Raw genomic sequence first — 20,142 nt, 5'->3', positions numbered from 1 at the left:
GGCGGGGGGAGGATGCCTGGGGCGGGGATGGGTTTTCGCCCGTAGCTCCCCGTGCCCCCACCCCCCCCCCCGCTTCCTTCCGCCCCCTCTCGCCTCCCAGCGGGGGCGGCGCGGCCCCGTTCCCCGCGGGGGGCTGTCGCTCGGCTCCCTCCGGCCCGGCGGCGCCCACATGGGGGGCAAGCAGAGCACGGCGGCCCGTTCGCGGGGCCCCTTCCCGGGGGTGTCGACGGATGACAGCGCCGTGCCGCCGCCGGGCGGAGGGGGGGGGCCGCCCCCCTTCGGCCATTACCGGGCGGGCGGCGGCGGCGGCGCGATGGGGCTGCGCAGCCGCTCCGTCAGCTCGGTGGCCGGCATGGGCATGGACCCGGCCGCGGCCGGCGCCGTCCCCTTCGGGCTGTACGCGGCGGCGGCGCGGGCGGCGGGGGAGGCCGAGCGGGCCCCGGGCGGCGGCGGCGGCGGCCCCGGCTCCGACTCCACGTACGCCCATGGCAACGGTTTCCAGGAGACGGGAGGCGGTCACCATAGAGACGGGATGCTGTACCTGGGCGCCAGGGCCTCGCTGGCCGACGCGCTGCCCCTTCACATCGCGCCGCGGTGGTTCAGCTCGCACAGCGGTGAGTGCCGGCTCCCCGGAGCCTTCCCCCGGCTCCCCCTCCCTCCCTGGGTGCCCGGGGGCGGCGGCGGGTGCGGGTCACCCGGGAACGGGGAGCTGCCCCCCTCCTGGACCCCCATCCCTCCCCGGCACAGACGGGTGGGTGCCTGCTGGAGCTGGCATCTGTGTCAAGGTCAAGGGAGGAAGGGGCTATGCAGGGAGGAGGTTTTCTAGAAGGGAGATGTTTTGGCTCTAGGATGTGAAGCAGTGGATGTGGCACCCCTACCCCACCCCGCTTTGACTTGAGGGATGGTGGTGTTGAGGATGCTGTAGCTCAAGACCTTGGGTTTGGCAGCCAGGCTGAGCACCTTGTGTCTCTTCTGAAGGTGTTTGAGGGTTGCCAGTCAGGTGTAGCAGTTCCCGGCCTTAGAAACTGAGAAAGAAGCAGAGGAAGCCTTTGAAAGCAAGATGTGGGGATTTTTTTTTTTTTTTTTCCCTTTGTTTTGTCTGATAAAGGGCCAGGGGAAGGCCAAAGTGTGTTTTCTCTTTCAAGCCAGCTGGCAGTGTTGTGGTGCTGAGGAGGAAGCAGAGGAGGAACTGCCTGCCTCTTTTACAGGGCTGGAGGGCCAGCTGGGCTCCCTTGCAGGAAACGTGTCAAGGCTATGGGAAGGGGCAAGGTTACCCCCTTCACCCTCCTGGCTGGACTCTTCCATGTGTCCTGGTGTCTGGAGAGGAGCTCTGGCTGCGAGCAGGGCTGTGTCACTGACCTAGTTTTGGCTGGGTACAGGGAGCGAGGTGGGAGGTCCTCCCTTCCCCTCCTGGCTTGAGGGGAAGTCATTTCAGTGATGTCTCCTTGCATTTCCTGGAATAGTCTGGGATTTCTCTCCCACCCGTCCCCCTCGCAAATGCTGTGTTCTCCTTGTGTGACGTGGTCTGGGAATTTCATAATATGCCTTGGGACAATGCCTCATTTTCAGGAAGGCCTGACACTGAAGCAGTGGATAAGAACAAAGTGCAAGAAGAGTCTCATGGGGCCTATTTTCCTACTTCTTGGGAAAAAAAAATCTTGGAATTTTTTTTTTTCCCCTTTGCCCAGTCTCCAGGGGCTGCTCTTCTCTGTTAGATTGAAGCTGTGTGTCTTGCATTGCATCCTCAGTGGCAGGACGGCCCAGGTCTGATTCCTATTGATCCGGATCAGCCAGGAGCTTGTGCTTGCCATCCTCCCTGGCAGATGGAGAGGGCTGGCATGTGGCACCAGAGTTGAGACCAAGCACTCCTGCAAACTTTCTTGCTCCGTGACCTTGCACAGACTGTGCTGCTGCTGCTGCTGCTCTGGTTTCTAAATGCAGAGAGAGACGAAGGCACAGCATCCTTCCAGGTGTTCCACAAACCTCTGTGGGAATGAGGGCTTCTGCTGTTGGGGCGAGGAGGGTCTCGTTACAGAAGCTGAAAAGGGTTGGTCAGAGAGTATCAGTTACATTTTAAACTGCAATGCTGAGAGGCAAAAAATCTGTTCAGAAAAATAAACCAGCTGCAAAATGGAGTAAGCTGTTTTTCAGCCACTTGAGTGAGTTAGTGCAGTGCTGCTAAGTTAAACACGGTGCCCTTGAAAGATTGCAGCGTGAGCTGTGGGAAGTGCTGCAAGAACTGGGTTTCTCTGGTGCCTCTTTTGGGGCCCTCTGAGAGCATTTGAGCTGAGCTGAAGCGTGTGCAGGCAGCAGCAAGAGCTGATCAGTCCATGCCGAAGCCTCTCCCGGTGGTGGTTCTTCCTCGTTGCTAATTAATAGCAAAAGGAGTGGAGGATGCTTAAAAACCCTTCTGAAAACTTGTCAGAGCTCATTTAACTTTTGCACTCTTCCTCTCTTAGTGTAAGAAGTTAATGAAGGATTTGGAGACTGCAGGGAAGGGGGGAAGTAAGCCACCACGAGATTGCTGAAATTCCTGTTAATCTCCCACTGGAGCTGGTTTACCTCCAGCAGGGCAGTCAGGAGCTACTTGTGTCTTCCCCCCTGCCTCCCCATCGACCTGCTCCTCTCGTGGTGCTGAGCCACTCCATTAGGCACTGGAAAGTGCTGAAGCAGCAGTGCTCTGGTAAATGGAGAGGAGCTTTGACATTGCTGCGCGTGACTGTCCCTGCTCCCTTTGAAGGGTGACTCGAGGGTGGGGATGAGGGGACCCGCTGACATACCAAACCCACTCTGCACAAGGCATGCCTGGGGATCTCTGGGATCTGCCTGAGCTGCTGTGTGACCAAGGAGAAAGGCCCCCAACCTCTGTGGATAACAGGGCTAGAGAGTGGATTCTTGCCCTGCCTGCACCTCCTGGAGACCTGGATGGTGCCATTCTCTGTATGTGGGTTGCATTCATATTTTTCCAGGAGCACTAGGGTTTGGGGGATGAGCTGGAAGCTCAAAGTGCAACCTCAGCATTGTGGGGTCATCAGTGAGACAACAAGGAGCCGTGGGGGCAGTGATAAGGTGCTGTTGTTGCAGCAGCGTGCCTGTGATAACGGGAGCACACAGATAGTCTTGGCGCCTTGCTGCTCCCTATATCTGCCGTCCAGAGTTTCTGTGCCTCTCCAGCTGCTTCATGCCTCATTGGGCCTCTCAGCAGAGACCCTGAGGAGTGAGCTGGGGCAGACTGAGCTCTCTTGCCTGGTTGGTGTCACTCCTTCCCCTCTCTGCAGTTGAAGGGCTGCAGAAGAGCTAGGTGTGCCTTGGGGGGAAGGAGGATTGTGCTGGGGCTCCTGTGCAGAGAGAAGTTGCAAAGTGGTCCCCAAGGCCAGTGAATGCTGCAGCATCACTGTAAGGTGCTGTGCATGGGATGGTCAGTGAGAAGAGCCTACTGCAAATCCCTCTGGGCTCCACTATGGCTGCTGGGAAGCCAGGATGGGAGGAGCAGTTAGATGCTAGAGGCCTCTAGCCCATCCCAGGATGAGGGCAGGAGAGCTGCTGCTCAGGGAAGCTCCCATATATCTTCCAAATGGGTTGGGCAAGGAGCTCTGACCTTTATGGTGGAGCTTGTCCCTCCCTTGAGTGGACAGCACCTTTGTGGGTGAGTCCTGTTTACTGATGGGGATTTTCCCAAGGCGTGCCCACCGTATACACAAGCAATGTAACTATTCCAGCAACCACCTGAAACTGCTCTGGGATTTCCCTGTCTGCCCAGAGTTTCTGACATCCACTTCCTGGCCTCCATGAGTGGAAAATGACACATCTTGCACAACTTTGGAGTTTGCCTGTAGCACTTGACCCTGCCTCTGTGAGTTTATGACTATTAGGACTTCTCAGTAAAGCCAAGGCTAGTGGGATGAAGGGAGAAAAGGGAGATGTGTGGTTTAGTGCTACATGTCTCCAGCTTTGTGTGGTTCTCTTAGTATCTCTCATGTTATTCATCTTCATCAGAGGATCTAAGGGAGTTTGCAGAGGCTGTAAGTAGCTTAAAGTTTATCTGGAAATCCCACTTATCACCCAAAGCCTTTGAGTGTTTGAAGCTCTAATAAATCCATATCTCCTTGTCTGCTGGCTAGCCCAAGGAAATGCCTGGCTCATCTTCCTGTGTAGTACCACCAGGAATGTCACGGGCTTTCTCTGCACTGACAAAGCAAGCTGTTTGTCCTGGATGCTGGTAGCACCAATGTCAGGAGGCCTTCTTTGCCAAATGAGCTGCTGTGTTCTCAGCAGCACTTTCCTGGAGCAGGAGGGCTCAGCCTGAGGAAGATGGGAAGGTTTTTAGTGCAGAGATGACAGCCAAGGTGCTGGGCTGAGTTCTTCTCCAGGCACAGTTTGAGAGCAAAAAAGGCTGGAAGTGCTCGTCAGTCTGGCTCCAGAGTAAGAGGGGTGGAAATAGGGGTTGTCTCTTGGAGGGTGAGCTGAAGGTGTGTGTGAACACCTGTGCTGGGCAGCCCCAGTCTCTGCAAGCTGGGAAGAAGCCTGTCTGTGGTGAACCCTTGCAATGCTCTGACAGCTTTGAGTCCTGAGCCTTGGTGCTGGCAATCCTTGTTCTTCAGATAGTCTCGCCCTTGCAGTCTCTATACCAGAGCAAGAAGGCTGAATTCTAGCTTGCTAGTCAGCTGCCCTCAGCCCTGACTGTCTTGCCACCAGCTTGTCACCAGTGTGTTCTGGCAGCCAGAATGGGCCCCCACAGTGTCCCATGGTGTATCAGGCACAGCTCTTGCTCTGCACTGCTGTGGCCTCACCTTAAGTCTGGTGTGCAGATTTAGGTACCACAATACAAGAAGGATATAAAGCTGTTAGAGAGCATCCAGGGGAGAGACGTGAAGATGGTGAAGGGTCTAGAGGGGAAGCCATATGAGGAGCAGCTGAGGTCACTTGGCTTGTTCTGCCTGGAGACGAGACTGAGGGCAGAGCTCATCATGGGCTGCAGCTTCCACAGGAGAGACAACACCGGTCTCTGCTCTCTATGACCTGTGACAGGATCCAAGGGATCCTTAGCTGTGCTAAGGGAGGTTTGTGTAGGATTTTAGGAAAAGATTTTTCACCCTAAGTGTGGCTGGGCACTGGAAGGCTCCTCAGGAAAGTGATTGCAGTACCAAATCTGTGAGAGTTCAGAAAGTGTTTGGACAAGCTTCTCAGGCACATGGTGTGATTCTTGGGGTTGTCCTGTTCAGGGCCAGAAGTTGGACTTGATGATTCTTGTGGTTCCCTTCCAGCTGAATCTATGAGATTTTCAACATGCAGACATCATATATGTTTCCCTCCCCACTTCCCAGAGCTAGGCCTGGGGAAGGGCACCCCAAGGTCTGCACGAACTTGCCATTCTGAATCTATTTTTGCTAGTGGAAATTTCCAAAGATGACTGTCCTCAAACCATCTTTTTGTGGGTTTGGTGCTGGTTACTGTCTGACAGCTGGATCAAGCACCTGCATCACTGCCAGACTTGAAGATCATTTGGGAAGTGGGTGCAAAAGTCCTGATGACTTCTCACAGTGGTGATGTTCAGCTGTTGGGCTCTCCAGGTCTGGAGGGGAGGCCTTTCTGCTTCTGCCTTGCCTGAGCCAGCTGCCAGGGCAGCATCCACCTGGGATGGGGGGAAGAGGCAGCGGCTGCCTCAGAAGAGCAAAGTGCTGAACACGTGAAGACGGGAGACTCAGAGGCAGCTTTAATGCACACCAGGGCTGGAGATGAAGTTTAAGTGCGTCAACGTCGGCGTTGTGCGTGAGAAGCCGGTGGTGGCGGCAGTCATCCTCAGTCTCCACAGCGAGGGTGAGCAGGCTGTCTCTGCACTGCCTGCCTCCCCAGTGCCCTCTGATATCCCAACTGCTTTCCTCAGGAACGAGGCACTAATTCCTGTGCACATTAACTGGGCTCTCTCCTCTATAAACCTGTGCATTAATTAGCATGGGGTAGCTGGGTGCCGTCTCCTTCTCCCTCACATGTGTCTTCTAGAGATGCTGAGAATGATGCTCTCGTGCTCCTGGGCTGACCCACTTCCCAGGCAGGATTGTCTTCCCAGCCTGTGACGTAAGTTTATCCCATGCTGGTTTGTTTTGCTGAGATGTTTGTTCCGGTGACTGGAATAACCGTAAAGGCTTCTCTTATTTATTAATGTGCTATTAAGGCTTCTCTCTCCTCTCTCTCTCGTTCGCTGGCCGAAGGATCAATCAGATACAGGCATCTTTGGTGGAGTAGCAGTATCAGGCTGGCGCCTGGCCAAGGCAGCCGCGCAGAGTCATGGGAAAATGCTGCTAAATGCTGAAAATTAATTTCAAGAGAAGTGCAGGGAGGGAGAAAAGCCCACTTTGGAGGAGGAGGGAAAAAAAAGCTTTTTTTCCCTCCCTCCGATGTAATCTCTCATGTGACAGATCAGACAGGCAGCAAAGGGCTCTTCGGATAAATTCCCTTTGCAGGGACCAGTCTTGTGGTGTCCCAAGCAGACGGTGGGCAACCACGAGGTGCATTTTGTGGCATCTGCTGCTGGTACACCAAAACCCCAGATGTGCTGAGTACTTGGTTTTAAGTAAATGTGACCTGGCTTACTCTTGGTCCCCTTGAAAACTGAAATCATAAGGGCTTGGGAATGATGTGCATGAGCAGCCAAGTGATGTTGTAAAGCAGCAGGCCCTGATGCAGAGCACTTTGCCCACCTGCTTTGGCCTGGCTGTACATTGGGGTACAACAAGCCTCCTTCTGTAGAGGCACCAATTTTTTAATTTCAGATAGAGCAAGAGTGGTTAAAGCTGGGCCTTAAATGTCTTCCCTGCACCAGTTCCACCAGGCAGGTTTCAAATGTGGGTGAACCCACTGGGGGCTTGAGTACCCCCCAGGGATGCTCCTGCTGTCCCTTGCAGGTGCTGCCTGACTGAATGCTTTGGCTTAGTGCTTTTTTGATGGGAGGCTGTTGGAGGTGCAGCTTCAGGAAGCTCTGCTGCCTGGGGCCTCTTCTCGTGCTGCTGCACAGCATTTCCCGTGGGCAGAGCCCAGCTGCTGGCAGGTTTCCTGCCCTGCTGGGCTGCAGGCAAGGGAGGAGAGTACCTGTGGTGGGGGGCAGGGGCTTCTTCTCACTTGTCACGGTTTAACTTTCCAGCCCACTGCAGGTCCATACAGTCTGGGGTTGGAGGAAAGTGGAGGGAAAGGCCAGAGAAGAAGCAGGCAGATCTTCATGGCTGGTTTCTGTGCTGCTGGCATGGGGCTTGATACATTGGTGCTCCCTGCTGTGATCCCTGTGTCTCCAGGCTGCCAGGTTTGTGCCATGTGCCTCCAGCTGAGCCTGAGCAGGTGTGTTGCTCAGACCCAAGGCCAGGTCTGTGGGCAGCTGGGGGTGTTCCATCCAGGGTGTATTTTGGTACCTCACCTTTGGAGAGGCTGTACTGCACCTCTGAGGTGAAGCTGACTCTTCTCTCCCCGCCGTCTCTATAGACCAGAGCTGGCCAGCATCAACACCAGGTTGACCCTGGGGCAATTGTGGTGTCAGGGGCTGAATGAGATTGGGGAATTTGTGACTCCCTGTGCTCATGCACACACATGTAGCTATGGGGCTCCCGTCAGTGGCATAAAACTAGACTGTGTGCCTTGGAATGGTCTTGTGGCACTTTTTAGAGAAGCAGAGAAATGCTGTGGAAATATTTACCTTTTGCTAGTTGTAGCAACCCTAGCAGAAATTTCCTGGGGTTGTATATTCCCAGTTAGCACCCTTGGTTCATAGACTCAATGCCACGTTATGGCCATAGTTCCTGAGAGACTGTCACCTGCCAGGCACAGAAGAGGGGCTGGGAGAGATTGTGGTGAGGGAAGCACAGCAGCACAGATGAAGAATGGAACTGAAAGCTGCTCAGAGCTGTTTCCTGGCCCAAGCAGGCAGGACGGCGTGACAACAGTGGGTATTTTTAGAGGCCAGCTGCCTGCAACACAAGAGGGGGAAAGCAGCAGTCAGGCAGGAGAACTGAGTGATGCTGACCCTGTCCCACATCCCTGCCCAGCATTTTATTTCCTTCCAGGATGAGGCCACTGACATTTCCATGTCCTCTGTGTCTCTTTGCCTGTTGCTGCCTTGAAAGACAGCTCTCTTCCTTCTCCCCCTGGCTTTCACCATGGCTGTGAGTTTCTGTGATCACAGCTCAGTGATTTGAGGGTGGTGCCAGGGGCTCTGCTCTTCACATCCTGGGTGGTTACATTACAGCTTGGGGTGGTGGGCGTTTGGGGGATTGTTTTTTGGAGAAGTCTTTGTCACCAGTGAGGAGAAAACCTGCAGTTTCTCCTGCAGCCGGGGTAATTGCAGTAATTCATTTGGGAGCTCTTCCTACAAGGCGATGGAGCCGCACTTTGTCAGAAGCGCTGCAGGAGAATTAGATCCGCCATTCAATCTATGCATCCAAGGCCTGTACATCTGTAGCCAGGGAAAAAGGAGGGGGGGTTGGCTCTAGGCAGATGGCTTAAATTACTATCTGCAGAGAGGTCGAGTCAGTATGGACTGAGATCGGTTTTGGGGCCAACCCTCTGTTAAGCTGGTGCTGAGCAGGATGGTCTGAGGCTGAGCACCCTGCCTTGGCATTTCACGTTATCCCTGGTCAGATCTTGCTGCTTCAAAACTAGTTCATTTGAAACAAATGTCCATTTGCTTACTTACTGCACCCCGGATTTTGTAGCCCTTGAAGTCTGGTATTTGCCTGGGTGTTACCCTTCTGAGGAGGTTTTTAGATGTCTTTGATTTCTTTTTGCTCTCTGTAGATAGGTATAAAACAGGTGGCACCCTGCAGCTAGTCCTGAGTGAATGTTTCATGGGAGGATGCTGCTTCACGAGGCCCTAACCAGCTCTGAAAGTGAGGTTACACTCTGCTCCTCTGGGTGTTGCCTTTTTTGATGGTGAAGAGAGAACTTCAAATCCCATAAGCTGGGATTTTTGTCATCTGCAGCCCCACTATCTCCTTCCTCATAAGGAGCCCTTTTCATGTTGGAGGTTGGCACATGTTGAAGCAAAGGAACAGAGAAGGTGGGACACTCGGGCAGGGTTGTTCCTGCCTGGGGCAGTGTGTACCCCCTCCTGCCTCCTCCAGCAGGATCCAGCATGGGCAGACCCTGCCACTCTCCAAGGGGCTCATTCCTCTGAGATTATGTGCTTTGTGTTTTGTGGGGCTCCTGGAGCTGCAGAAAACTGGCTCTGCCAGACGCCTCCATGCTGCAGAGGCAGCAGGAAGCTCTGGAGTGGTGTATCCCCATCCTCAGCATAGATGTTCCTCCCAAATCCCTAGCTTTTGGCTGTCAGAGGGATGCTCATGCTGTCTGCCCAGGCAGCTTGGTGTTGTGGAGAATCCCTTCCCTTCTGCACCGTGTACAATAGAGAAGAGTGATCACCCCCCAGCTCTGCACCTGCTTTTTCCCCTTCCTGCTGTCCTGATAGGCTGGGGCATTCACTGGGTATCCCTCAGCAATCACAGTCCCTGGGGTGCAGGGAGATGCTCTGTGCCATGCAGCCCTTACTACCAAGGGGCAAGTGAGGTCAGGGCTTGCTCTGCAGCATGCTCCTCGCTAGGATTTTTTTTTTTTTCTAGTGGTGGAAAAATTTAAATTCTTTTTTCTTTCTGCAGAAATGACCACTGTGAACTGGCCACAAGTGTTTCCCAGCCATGCACTGCTTGTGGGTGCAGCTCTATGTGCCTTTTATGCTCTGTTTGGTGCCTACTACATAAAACTTGCCCCTTCTCTACCCCAAAAAGCAATGTGTTGTGCCTTCCATGCACCCCAAGGGCTGGGGGCATTGCACTGATGGAAAACAGTTGCCTCAGTGATCCTGCCACCATGGCCCAGGCACAAAGACACCCTCCACCATGCTCTTCATACAGTGCTGCTGTGGAATGCCTGGGGAGGAGGTGTCCCAGGAGATTTGAGATCACTTGTTTGAGATCACTTCTGGCAGCAAGGGATATGTGGGTGCCATCAGTGCTTGGGCATACTCCCAGCATCACAAAGCCAGGGCATGTCATCATGTGCCTCTAGAGTGTCCCATCATCCTCCCAAGAGATCATCTGATGATGAGGCATGATGGAGCCACAGCAGCATCAAAGCACAAGTTTTCTACTTTGGAAAAACCTAGGGGTCAGGAAGCAAATCACCCCATGGGGTCAGATCCGGCTGTGTGTGGGACTGGCTCAGGCCAGGCTTTGGCGTTTCAACCTTTCCAAAAGCGGGAATTCCTCTGGCAGCTCCTCAGTGCTGGAGCCTGGCGGTGGGGACTCCGTGGGTGCCTCCCCAACGGATGTCTTAGTCAGAAATGACTCACCCCAACAGTCCCCACGTGACGTTGCCTCACTGCTCCCTCCCAGCCCTTGCCAAGCCAAAGTGCCAAATTCTGTCCCTTCCTGCTCTGATTTCCAAATTGCTGCATCCCACTGTGCTGCCAGAGGATCCCCTGTGCTCCTTCATTCAGCACCTGGGACCCCCTCATTGCCCTGCTGGCTCTGTGCATCTTGTGGATGATTCCTGCCCACAGCAGGGCTTTGGCTGGGCCTCCTCCTTCCTATGAGAAATACGTGGGAGGAAAAAAAACAGGCATTCAGGCAAACCCTTTGGAAATTCCCAGGTGTGCCTGCAGGACCGCTGTCTTCTCTGGGCAGTGTATTTGAGCACCTGAGCATCCTTTGAGAGGTGTGGAGGCAGCACCAGAGCATCCCTGCAGTTCTCCTGAGCCATGAGATGGCCCCAGACCTGTTTTGTGACTAGCAGGAGCCCTGGATAAGCTTGTAACTTGGTAAATCTGAGTGCTGCAGCCTGACAGCAGGAGTTGGAGGTGTTAATGCCTTTGCTGGGCTATCACCAGGACCCCTCTGCTTAACTTTGCTCTGCTCTGGGATGCTAAAATTAGCTTTGGGCTACACATTCTTCCTTACGAAACCTGTTTCCAGCAGCTGTGGGGGGTGTTTCTGCAGTAAACTAGGACTTGCCAGAAGACAGGGTGACCCTGAGAAGTTGCCTTTTTCATCCAGGTCAGGGGGAACTGATCCTGCCTGATAGCCTGAGCTATAGGAGGGGGATGATCTCTGTCTTAGCATAGGTACTTCTGTTCAAAAATTGCAATTACAACCATGAAAGGGGCAATATTCAAACAATGACAGGCAAGGAGGGTACTTGGTGTCTGGACATCCTGTGACCATATAACCAGACCTCTTTGTCCTCCTGCTTCTTAATGTCTGTGCGCTGTGCTGGAGGTGTTTTATAAGGCTTTGGTGCGTCCATCTGCTGAGAATTGATAGCTTTGGGTGTTCTGGAGCAACTATTCTTCTGGGGTTCCCTCTCCTGTCTCTCCTCCTCCTTTCCAACTCTCCAGCTTTCCTCAGCCCCAGAACTGCAATCTGTTCTCCTTCTTCCCATCCTCCCCCACCACCTCCATAAGAACCCAACTAGCTAAAAAAAACCAGCTCTGCCTCCTGGCTTGCAGCAAGCTAGCCTTGGGCTTCTGTAATGGGGTGCCACCCAGCCCCTCTGGTCTGTGTCCTGCACCTCTCTGACCCCAGTGGCTTCCCTACATCCTGCCTGAAGCACTAATGCCTTGTCCTTGCTGCTACATCTCCTCTTTGTGGTTTGAGTCAAAGAGTGGACAGAGGTGTCTCCAAAACACAGTGCCTTCAGCATTAGGATGGTGCTGCCCTTGGCCAGCTTCATGTTCCATGGCACATCCCTGCCACCCTTGGCTGTGTGTGACTGACCTGACAACAGACCTGCCATGTGGGGACTTTGTCAGGAGCTACTGCACACCAGGGACAGCTTTTCATAGACCTTGGAAAACCGGGCTTTGCACCAAAGTAGCTTCTTCTTGAGGTGCTGCTTTCATATTACAAGCACGTATTTTCTCCCTTCTCAGCAACCTGAACTGACTCAATCAGCAAGGACATGATGGGTTGGGGACGGAGCAAGACCATCCTGCCAAGGCAGCAGAAATGGTTGAGTTTCTTTCCAAGCACTGCCAGCCAGAGATGTCCCATCCAAGCCACATCCCCTGCTTGGCTGATCATTTGGGGCTGGTTTGATGCCTTGAGAAGGCTGACCTGGAACAGAGACTAGACAGAGCCAAGATAATAAAGTAATTATTTATTAAAGGGTACACTTTGGGCAGTACAAGAGCCTGGCCAGGGCTACACCCAAGATGGACCCAAAATGGGCACAAAATGGACGACAGGTCATGAGGTTTCACACTTTTATAAGTTTTGGTCCATTTGCATATTGGGGTTATTTGTCCAATTATAGCTTCAGGTTATGAAGTTCCATCCTTCTTTGTTTCTCTTCTGTTCACCATTGTTTATACTTTGCGGCCTGAAACTTGTAGCAGTTATCCTTGGTCTCAAGCTGGAAAAGGATTGTTTTGTCTACCTACCCTGTGAAGAGAACTAACACTTAATATGAAGCTCAGAGGTACACACCTAGGCAGCACAAAATCTAAAAAATATGAAAGCTAAAACTTAAGCCGTCAAGTTCAGTGGCATCCCCCAGCCCAGCCTTCCCCAGGAAGGTGGGATATCTTATTTCTACCCTGGACCCATCCTTTATGCTCTCCCACCTCTCTGCAGCCTTGAATCAGGAGGAAGGACACTCACTTTTTCAAAGCTGGCAAATGAGGCAGCTTAAGTGCTTTACTCCTTCCTGCCTACGTGTCCCTGCTCGTGTCAGCCCTTGTGCTGCACAATAGCCCAGCACCATTGTGGAGTTCACCCAGTGCCTTGCGTCCGGCTGGTGCAGCAGGGCTGCCTTGGGCCCTGGCTCCTGCCTCTGCCCAAGCAGCTGATGCCATTTCCTTCTGCAGGGAGAAGTGGATTCTGGCTGGTTCTGCTGGGTGCCCTGGCTGCAGGCACTTGATGCTGCCTCCTGCAGCATCACCCGACTGCATTGCTGGGGCTGGCAGAGCATCACTTCCACTCAGGAGGGGACACTTGTGGAGTCCTCAGCTGGCAGGTCACTGTTGTGCCCCAGTGCTGGGAAGGTGCTCTGTGCATCCATGTGCCATCTCCAATGTGCTGCTCTGTGACTGTCGCTTTAAAAAAATGAGGCTGCTTTAAACCCATAGGGAATTTATTTTCTAGGAGATGTTGGGTCTGAATAACTTGGCTCTTCAGATTTCCTTCACTTGGCTGGCACAGAGGACAGCTTCTCCCTGATCCCTCCTTCCTTCCTGGGACTGTGCAGGGGCCCTTGAGGGGTAAGGGAAGGGGAGGACTTGGAACCCCTTTGCCTCACCCAACCCCACATGCTTCAGGCTGACCAACTGGTCCTTTAGTCTTTCTCTCCTCTTCAATCACTAGTCTAGGTTTTTCCAAGATGATCCATGTATTCCAGCTTCCACCTGGTGCTGGTTCAGCTGGCACTATTAAGGAAGCCATGGCGGAAGGTGGGATGCTCGTGGTTTACTCAGCAAGGGGGAGGCACCAGGACTGCATGCTTGTGCCAAATATTCCCTGGTTTTGTCTCATGTTTGGACGCATCCTCACCTGGTATAAGCCAGCTCCCTTGGCTGGGAGCCCAGAGACATGGAGATGGGCTGTGCAGCTGAGGTTTCCAAATCTTCCATGATCATCAGGCAGCCTGAAGCTTACCCAAGCTCCCTGGTTCTCCAGGTGTCCTGTAGAGTGGCTGGGCACCAGAGAGGGATCCCTTCTGGGACAGGCTTGGGTTGTTTGCTTTGCCACTCCTACTCACAGGGCTCCTGGTTTATCCCATGGCAGTAGTGGGAGAGTGGACAACCAGGGATCCTGTTGATGAATGCTGTATGGGGCCAGTTGCTGGCGTTGTGCCTGGGCTGCTGCTTCCTCCTGCCTTCAGGGCACATTAAACCCACTAGTGTCTTCCTCTCACTGCTGGAGGTGCTGTGCAGCAGAAAAGCTGCTGCTCTCCATGTTTCAGCCACCTGCCAGTAACAGCCAGGGTGTCCTACTGCCAGGGCTACTCCTGATGGCACCGTGGCCTGTCAGCAATCTGCCTGGAGGCACACCCAGCAGGAGGAGGGTTTGGCAGGTGAAGGTAGACATGGCACATGCCTTTCCCTGGGATCTGGGACGGGCTTGCAGCACCTGTGGACATGGTCTCACCTACTCCTGAGAGGAGCAGCCACTTCCACTTGCAGGACACGGGGTGGTTGACCCTGTTGTAGTGCACAGTAGACACAAGTAATAGGAATTTCCTATCTCAGCTCCAGAATCAGCTCTGTTTAGGATACTTAGAAATGGGTTGGAAAGGTGTCTCGATCCTCCCATCACTGAATTCCTTGCAGTTCTGTGGCACTGTGAGGGTTAACCACCAAGCTTTTTCAGCATTCATAGGACTGGGTGGAGATTTTCAGAGGTTCCCAGCTGTACTTTGCCCAAGTCTCTAAAATTAACCATGTAACCTTCCTAAAAATACTCAGAGGGTAGTAGCCCCTGGAGAGCACCAGCGCCACTTGCTCCTGGTTTCTAGACCAAGCCATTGGAGAGATCAGCTCACCTGCCAGCCTGTGTCTCACAGCCCTGGAAAGCCCTTGGCTTTCTCAAAGTCTCCTGCAAGGTACAAGAGTCCAGGTCTTGACCTGAACCTGCCTTTCCAGGCCAGCCCCCTTCCTGCAGCACCCTCCTCTTCTTCACTTACTCTTATTGGAAGCTGGTACCTGCCCACACATTTCTGCATGAGGTGACAGTGCCAGCTTCAGGTTTATTGTGCCATGGGCAGGAGCATCACCAGCTGCACCAGATGCCTTGGGAGGGAGGAAGTGTCCATGGCCTTTCCCTGGAGCAACCCCCGGGCCTCCCCATGGGTGTGGGAGGCCCAGGCAAGGAGGAATAGCTGGGCCCTTCCTCTCTTTTTTTTTTAGGCATGTGGGAGGAGGACAGAAAGGGCTTGAGGAGGAGGGAGGGAGCTGAATTTTCCATGAGCAGCTGTCAAAATGTAATCTCCTGCGTTGCTCCGGCTGGCAGCTTAGGCAGGATAAATTAACGGGGATTTCGGGGAATGTGGAAAATACCATGGCCTGGAGGGGGCTGGCCATGTGGAGAGCAGCTCTTTCATCCTCGGGACAGGCTCCTGCCTGAACTGAAGGGATGTTCCAAGGCGCAGGGCTTGGTGCCTGCTGCTGTTTGGTGCTGGCTGTCCCCTGACCTCACTGGTTCTCTGCCTGTCACCTTCACCCAAAGGTCACCTGGAGAAGGGGTGAAGGAGTTCACCTCTGCCCCCCCTTTCCCACTGGTGGTGGGTTCCTGTGCCTGCCATGAAAGGAAACACACACAGTTGCTTTTGCAATGTCAAGTATTTGTGCCAACAGCTGGGATACAGGGCAGCCCCCCTACCCTGGAGGCCTTTCCAAGCCAGCTCCTCACTCCTGCTCAAACTTGGGAATTTACGCAACTGCATATTCATCTTTTCTTTTTTTTTCCCTCTCCATCTTGTGAAATGCAGAGCCAGAAAAGTGTGTGTATGCTTCTGCACTTGGCTCAGCCCCCAGACCTGTCTGGCTGGAGGATGCCACATGCGTGCTGGGGCTTGAGCCTGGGCCCCTCTGTCTGCCCAATGTCCCCACGTCCTTGCCACGGGGCTGTGGCGGTGTCAGGAGTCCCGGTGCCCCAGCCAGCTGCCCAGGGAGCAGTGAGGAGCATGAGGAGTGTTCATGCTGGCTATTTATAACCGTGCTAAAGCTATCCCAGCTAGCAAAGAGGCCTGGAGATACAGCAACAGCCGCTCTCTGGAGCCTGCAAAGGACTCTGCTCTTTGCCTGGCCCTGCTGCTTTGCTGGCAGCCGTGCCCTGGCAGCCACAGACCAGGCACTTTCAGCTGGGGCCTCTTCCCTTTACATCGGTTGCACGTCTCATAGGATCCCTTCGGGTGCTGCCGGAGCTGGCAGATCTGGGACAGCTGTTTAAAATAACACATTGGCACAGAAAAGGGGGGACCAGAGGAAACGAGGTCTGCCCACACACAGCACAGGGAACAGTACTGAACCTCTACAAATGCCGTGCCCTGACACAGACTTTGCAGACAAAATGCCTTTTCCAAAGGGAGCCCTTCACAGCCGTTCCAGGAACTTGCTGCTGGAAAGCAGTGCCCAGAGCTCCCCCAGTAGGGCCCGGTGCCTGTGGCGCTGGCAGACCGTCTGCTCCAGGCGGGATTGGTTCAAGCAGGGACAGGGGCGGGCGGGCTGCCAGGGGAGGGGGGCACCGCGAGGGTGTCTGGCAAGGGGAGGCCAGTTGGGTCTTGCAGCAGGCAGGCTGGGAGGCTATCCGAGCTACCCACACTATAAATACACCGGGCGGGTAAACACTTGGGAGAAGGAAAAAACCAGCTACTTCAGCTAATGGGCACGGCTGCCACAAGGTATAAATCGGTCAGGAGTAAAATTAGGCTGGAGAGGAGAAGGCAGATCGGTGCTGCTGCCCACGAGGCCCTGGCTGCAGCACCGCCCTATCACCAGGGGCTTGGTGCAACTGGGGCCAGACTCAGAGCAGAGCCCCTGTGGCTCAGCCAGGCTGTGGCAGGAACAGCAGGCCACAGGACACCCCACTGGAGGGACCCCTGAGCTTGAGGGTTCCTTCTTTTAGCAAGCCCTTTTAATGCCAATCCCATACCATCCATGGTGCTCATCCTTGCTCCACCCTCCTGGGAAATAACGACACTCTGGAGGGGCAGGATCCAAGGACCTGGGAAGTAAACTGTATTTATCACTGTTGCTAATGAGCACAGGGTGTTGAGAAGTTACAGGGGCTGTTTGCACAGCAGAGGTCTGAGCTGCCTCTCCCTAAAACCACCCTGTACTTTCTCCATCAAAAGAAGAAGAAGAAAAAAAAAAAAAAAAAAAAAAAAAGAAGCCCTGTCCACATCCACGTGGTGGCAAACAGAACCTGATTCATCCTTAGATAATTTGTGTACATTCTTTTTCTTTTCGTTCCTGAGCAGCCTTTGCATATATATGAAGAAAGCTCTTAAGCGGCACTGCAGTCAAACCTGATCTGCTTTTAGAAGGCAGATCCTTAAATTACCCTCTCCCTCTCTGCAGGCAGGGAATTGCTGGATATTCTGGTGCAAACCCGTGGTGGTGGCACGCGCGTGTTCGGCTCGAGCTGCGCTGCTCTGCTGGGCAGTGACAAACCACATGGCCTCGAGCTGGCTGCAGTGGAAGGGCAGGGAGTCCCAGATGGGTGACCTACAGGGCTGCTTGGGGTTCTCCTCCTTGTGAGTTTGGGGCTTACAAACTGCGTTTGGGGCAGCCTCACTCAGTGGGTCTGGGGATGATGCCGTGGTGGTCTGCATGGCTTGAACAGGTGATGACACCCTGGCACCACCCCAAGCAAGGTCACAGAGCAGATCTGGGCATCCCATCCAGTTTCATCCGAGAACCCAAATCACCAGGCAGGGCCAAGGTCAAGCTGGCTCATGAGCCTGCAGTGTCCTCCTGCTTCTGGGGAGGCAGTCCAGCATCGGAGGGGAGAGCACCCACTTCACTCCTGTGGAAAGCTGGATAAAGCAGCCATTCATGTTTGAGGCTCCAATCTGCCAGTCTTCTGCTGCAGCCATGGAAAAAAAAACTTCCTTGCAGCTTTTCTGGCTCAGCCATGTGGTTCTGAGATCTGGCATCAGGGACAGCACTGTCCAGGCACAGGGACGTGTCCAGGCACAGGGACGTATCCCTACACTGCCAGTGGCTGGGTGCTGTGTGCCCCAGGCTGCTGCTCGCCCTTTAAGGCTGGCAGCAGCTGATGGCCACGTGTGCAGTGGCTTGGCACACTGTCTGTGCCCTCTGCGCGGCGGGCACGGGGACGGCCAGCGCACCAGCTCGGTGGCTGTCCCTGCTCGTTGGCTGTCCCTGTTCGGTGGCTGTCCCCCACGCCGGCGGCTGCTGGTGGCCGGCACAGGATGAGTGGGTGCCCAGAGGGTGCTGTGTGGGGTGAGGGTCACCATGCAGGCAGCAGGTGAGGGGCTGCCTGCCCCACCATGGCCCCAGGGATTCCCTGGGATGCAGGGTGCATGATTCCTTCTGCCCTCACTAAAGGCTCGTCTCTCTGCTCTCCTTCCAGGTTTCAAGTGCCCCATTTGCTCCAAATCTGTGGCTTCTGACGAGATGGAAATGCACTTTATCATGTGTCTGAGCAAACCTCGCCTCTCCTACAACGGTAAGGGCCAGGCTGTGTGGGGGGCACAGCGTCCTGCCGCCCTGGAATGACTCCGGGCAGGCTGAAGAGATATTTGCTGTGAGCAGGCAGCTTGGCTGGGCTTTCCAAGAGGGCTGTGCTCCGGCACGATGGTGCTGCTCCACTCCACTCCCCTGTCATGGCTCAAGCCTGCTGCTTTTGCTTTCGGGCTCCTTTGTAGCACAGCCCTCTACCCCAAGAGGGCTCCCTCTCCTCCCCTCTGTGCCAGAGGGAACCCTGCTGGCGCATGTCCTCCTGGGTTCCCCCACAAAGAGTCTGCCTTCTTCCCCTCCTTGCTGGCAGGGCAGCTCATGAGGCTGAGCACTGGGCTGCAAGCTCCAGCATCTCCCACCTCTCTCATGACCACTGTTGTGGGAGTGATGTTCACCCCCTACTGGCTGGTGATTTTTTGGAAGCCAGGGTAGGGGCTGTGTTCACTCCAGATGCCCCAGACCCATGTCTTCCCTGTGCCTCCACATGAGCCTCTGGCCAGTGTTTTCCAGAACTGTTGCCATTCCAGCCCATCCCGTCTGCCCCCGCAGCAGTGACCCTGGGCTCCCTTCCATCCCGGGGCGGGGAATGCTGTGGTGGTCCCCGTCTCACTGCTGCCCTGTCCTCCCCTCCCAGATGACGTGCTGACCAAGGACGCTGGCGAGTGCGTGATCTGCCTGGAGGAGCTGCTGCAGGGGGACACGATAGCCAGGCTGCCCTGCCTCTGCATTTATCACAAAAGGTACCAGGAGGAGACAGCCGGGCGAGTGGCAAGGGGACAGGTGGGGACACCTGACGTTCAGCAGCATGGTGGTAACATACTCTTCTCTTGCAGCTGTATAGACTCATGGTTTGAAGTGAACAGATCTTGCCCAGAGCATCCTTCTGATTGACCTGCCGAGCGTGCTTGCTGACTTCTCTCTAAGGTGAGCCTGTGGTGGGCTGCTCAGAAGGGATATTCCCATGCTGGGTTTAAATCCAGGGCTGGAAGTGGAGGATGGGGTGGGATAGGGTGGGACGTGCTCCTGCTCCTCACCCGGGATGGTCTCTCTCTGCCTTTGCAGGGCACCTTGCTATACCTGCTGTACCTCCTCTCCCCGTCCCCCCTGCCCCGCCTGGAGTTTTGGGCTGACTTTAAATTCCTCGAGAAGACAAAAATAAAACCCAGAAACTTGAATCCACTTGGGACAACGGCGCAGTTTTTATTTTATTTTATTATTTTTATTTGTTCTGTTGTTTTTTTCTGCTTTTTATTTTGTTTTGTTTTAATTTAAAAGACTTAAAACAAAAAGAAACATCCAGGAGACGACAGTGTGAGAAAAGCGGAGCGACCTGCTCTCCCCTCCACAGCCGCTGGTCACCAGGAGAGCTCTGCCTGCCAGGGAGGCCCCGGGGACGCCCTCGGCCGAAACCCTGCCATGATGTTTGGCTTTTCTCCCCGAACCGAAAGGGGAAAGCTGCCGGGGGACAGCCGGCCAAACGGAGCACGCGGCATTTCTCACCGGCAACCCCCCCACCTCCCACCCGGACTCTCCCGGGGGCTCTGCTCGGTTTTTTTGCACTGACTAAACGGGAAATTCCTCCTCTCTCCCATCTCCCTTTTGGAGATCTCCACCCCGCCGGCCCCGGCAGCATTGAGATGGGGACTCTGCCCCACGCCGGGAGCGGGGCCACTGCTCCCCCCTGCTGAGTCGCAGGGGTCCGTCTTTCAAGTGTTTACAATGAGAAAAAAAAAAGGAAAAAAAAGGAAAAAAAAGAAGAAAAAAAGAGAAAATGGACAAAAAAAAAAAAACCAAACAACAAACCACAACTGAAGCTTCGTGTTGACTGGCGTGTTCTTCAATTTGAGCTTCCCTGCCCCGGTGATGTTTACAGACTGGTCACTCTTTAACTCAGCTATAACCACTCAGAGACTGGAGAGCTGCAGCATCCCCGCCGCCCCTCCTGTGCCCCCTCGCCGGGCTCCTCT

At 54.4% G+C, this 20,142-nt stretch overlaps 1 protein-coding gene across 2 annotated transcripts; it reads left to right on the top strand.

Moving 5' to 3' along the window:
• Positions 1–169: 169 nt before the first annotated feature.
• Positions 170–19,977, top strand: ZNRF1 (zinc and ring finger 1; the record flags this gene model as incomplete). Of its 2 annotated transcripts, none has more annotated exons than XM_083870525.1 (5): positions 170–614; positions 18,069–18,164; positions 18,810–18,915; positions 19,009–19,099; positions 19,451–19,977. In XM_083870525.1, 4 exons carry the CDS (start codon positions 170–172, stop codon positions 19,064–19,066), a joined length of 705 nt encoding a protein of 234 aa, XP_083726651.1. In that variant the 3' UTR covers positions 19,067–19,099; positions 19,451–19,977. The 2 variants fall into 2 exon arrangements, with proteins under 2 accessions (XP_083726651.1, XP_083726650.1); XM_083870524.1 differs by having other exon boundaries at positions 19,238–19,977.
• Between the last annotated feature and the right edge of the window lie 165 nt (positions 19,978–20,142).

Source organism: Zosterops lateralis (genome assembly GCF_965231275.1).
Source record: "Zosterops lateralis genome assembly, chromosome: 12".
NCBI classification, from domain to species: domain Eukaryota; kingdom Metazoa; phylum Chordata; class Aves; order Passeriformes; family Zosteropidae; genus Zosterops; species Zosterops lateralis.
Note: the sequence above shows the minus strand (reverse complement) of the source record. Positions and strands in the feature narration are given on the sequence as shown.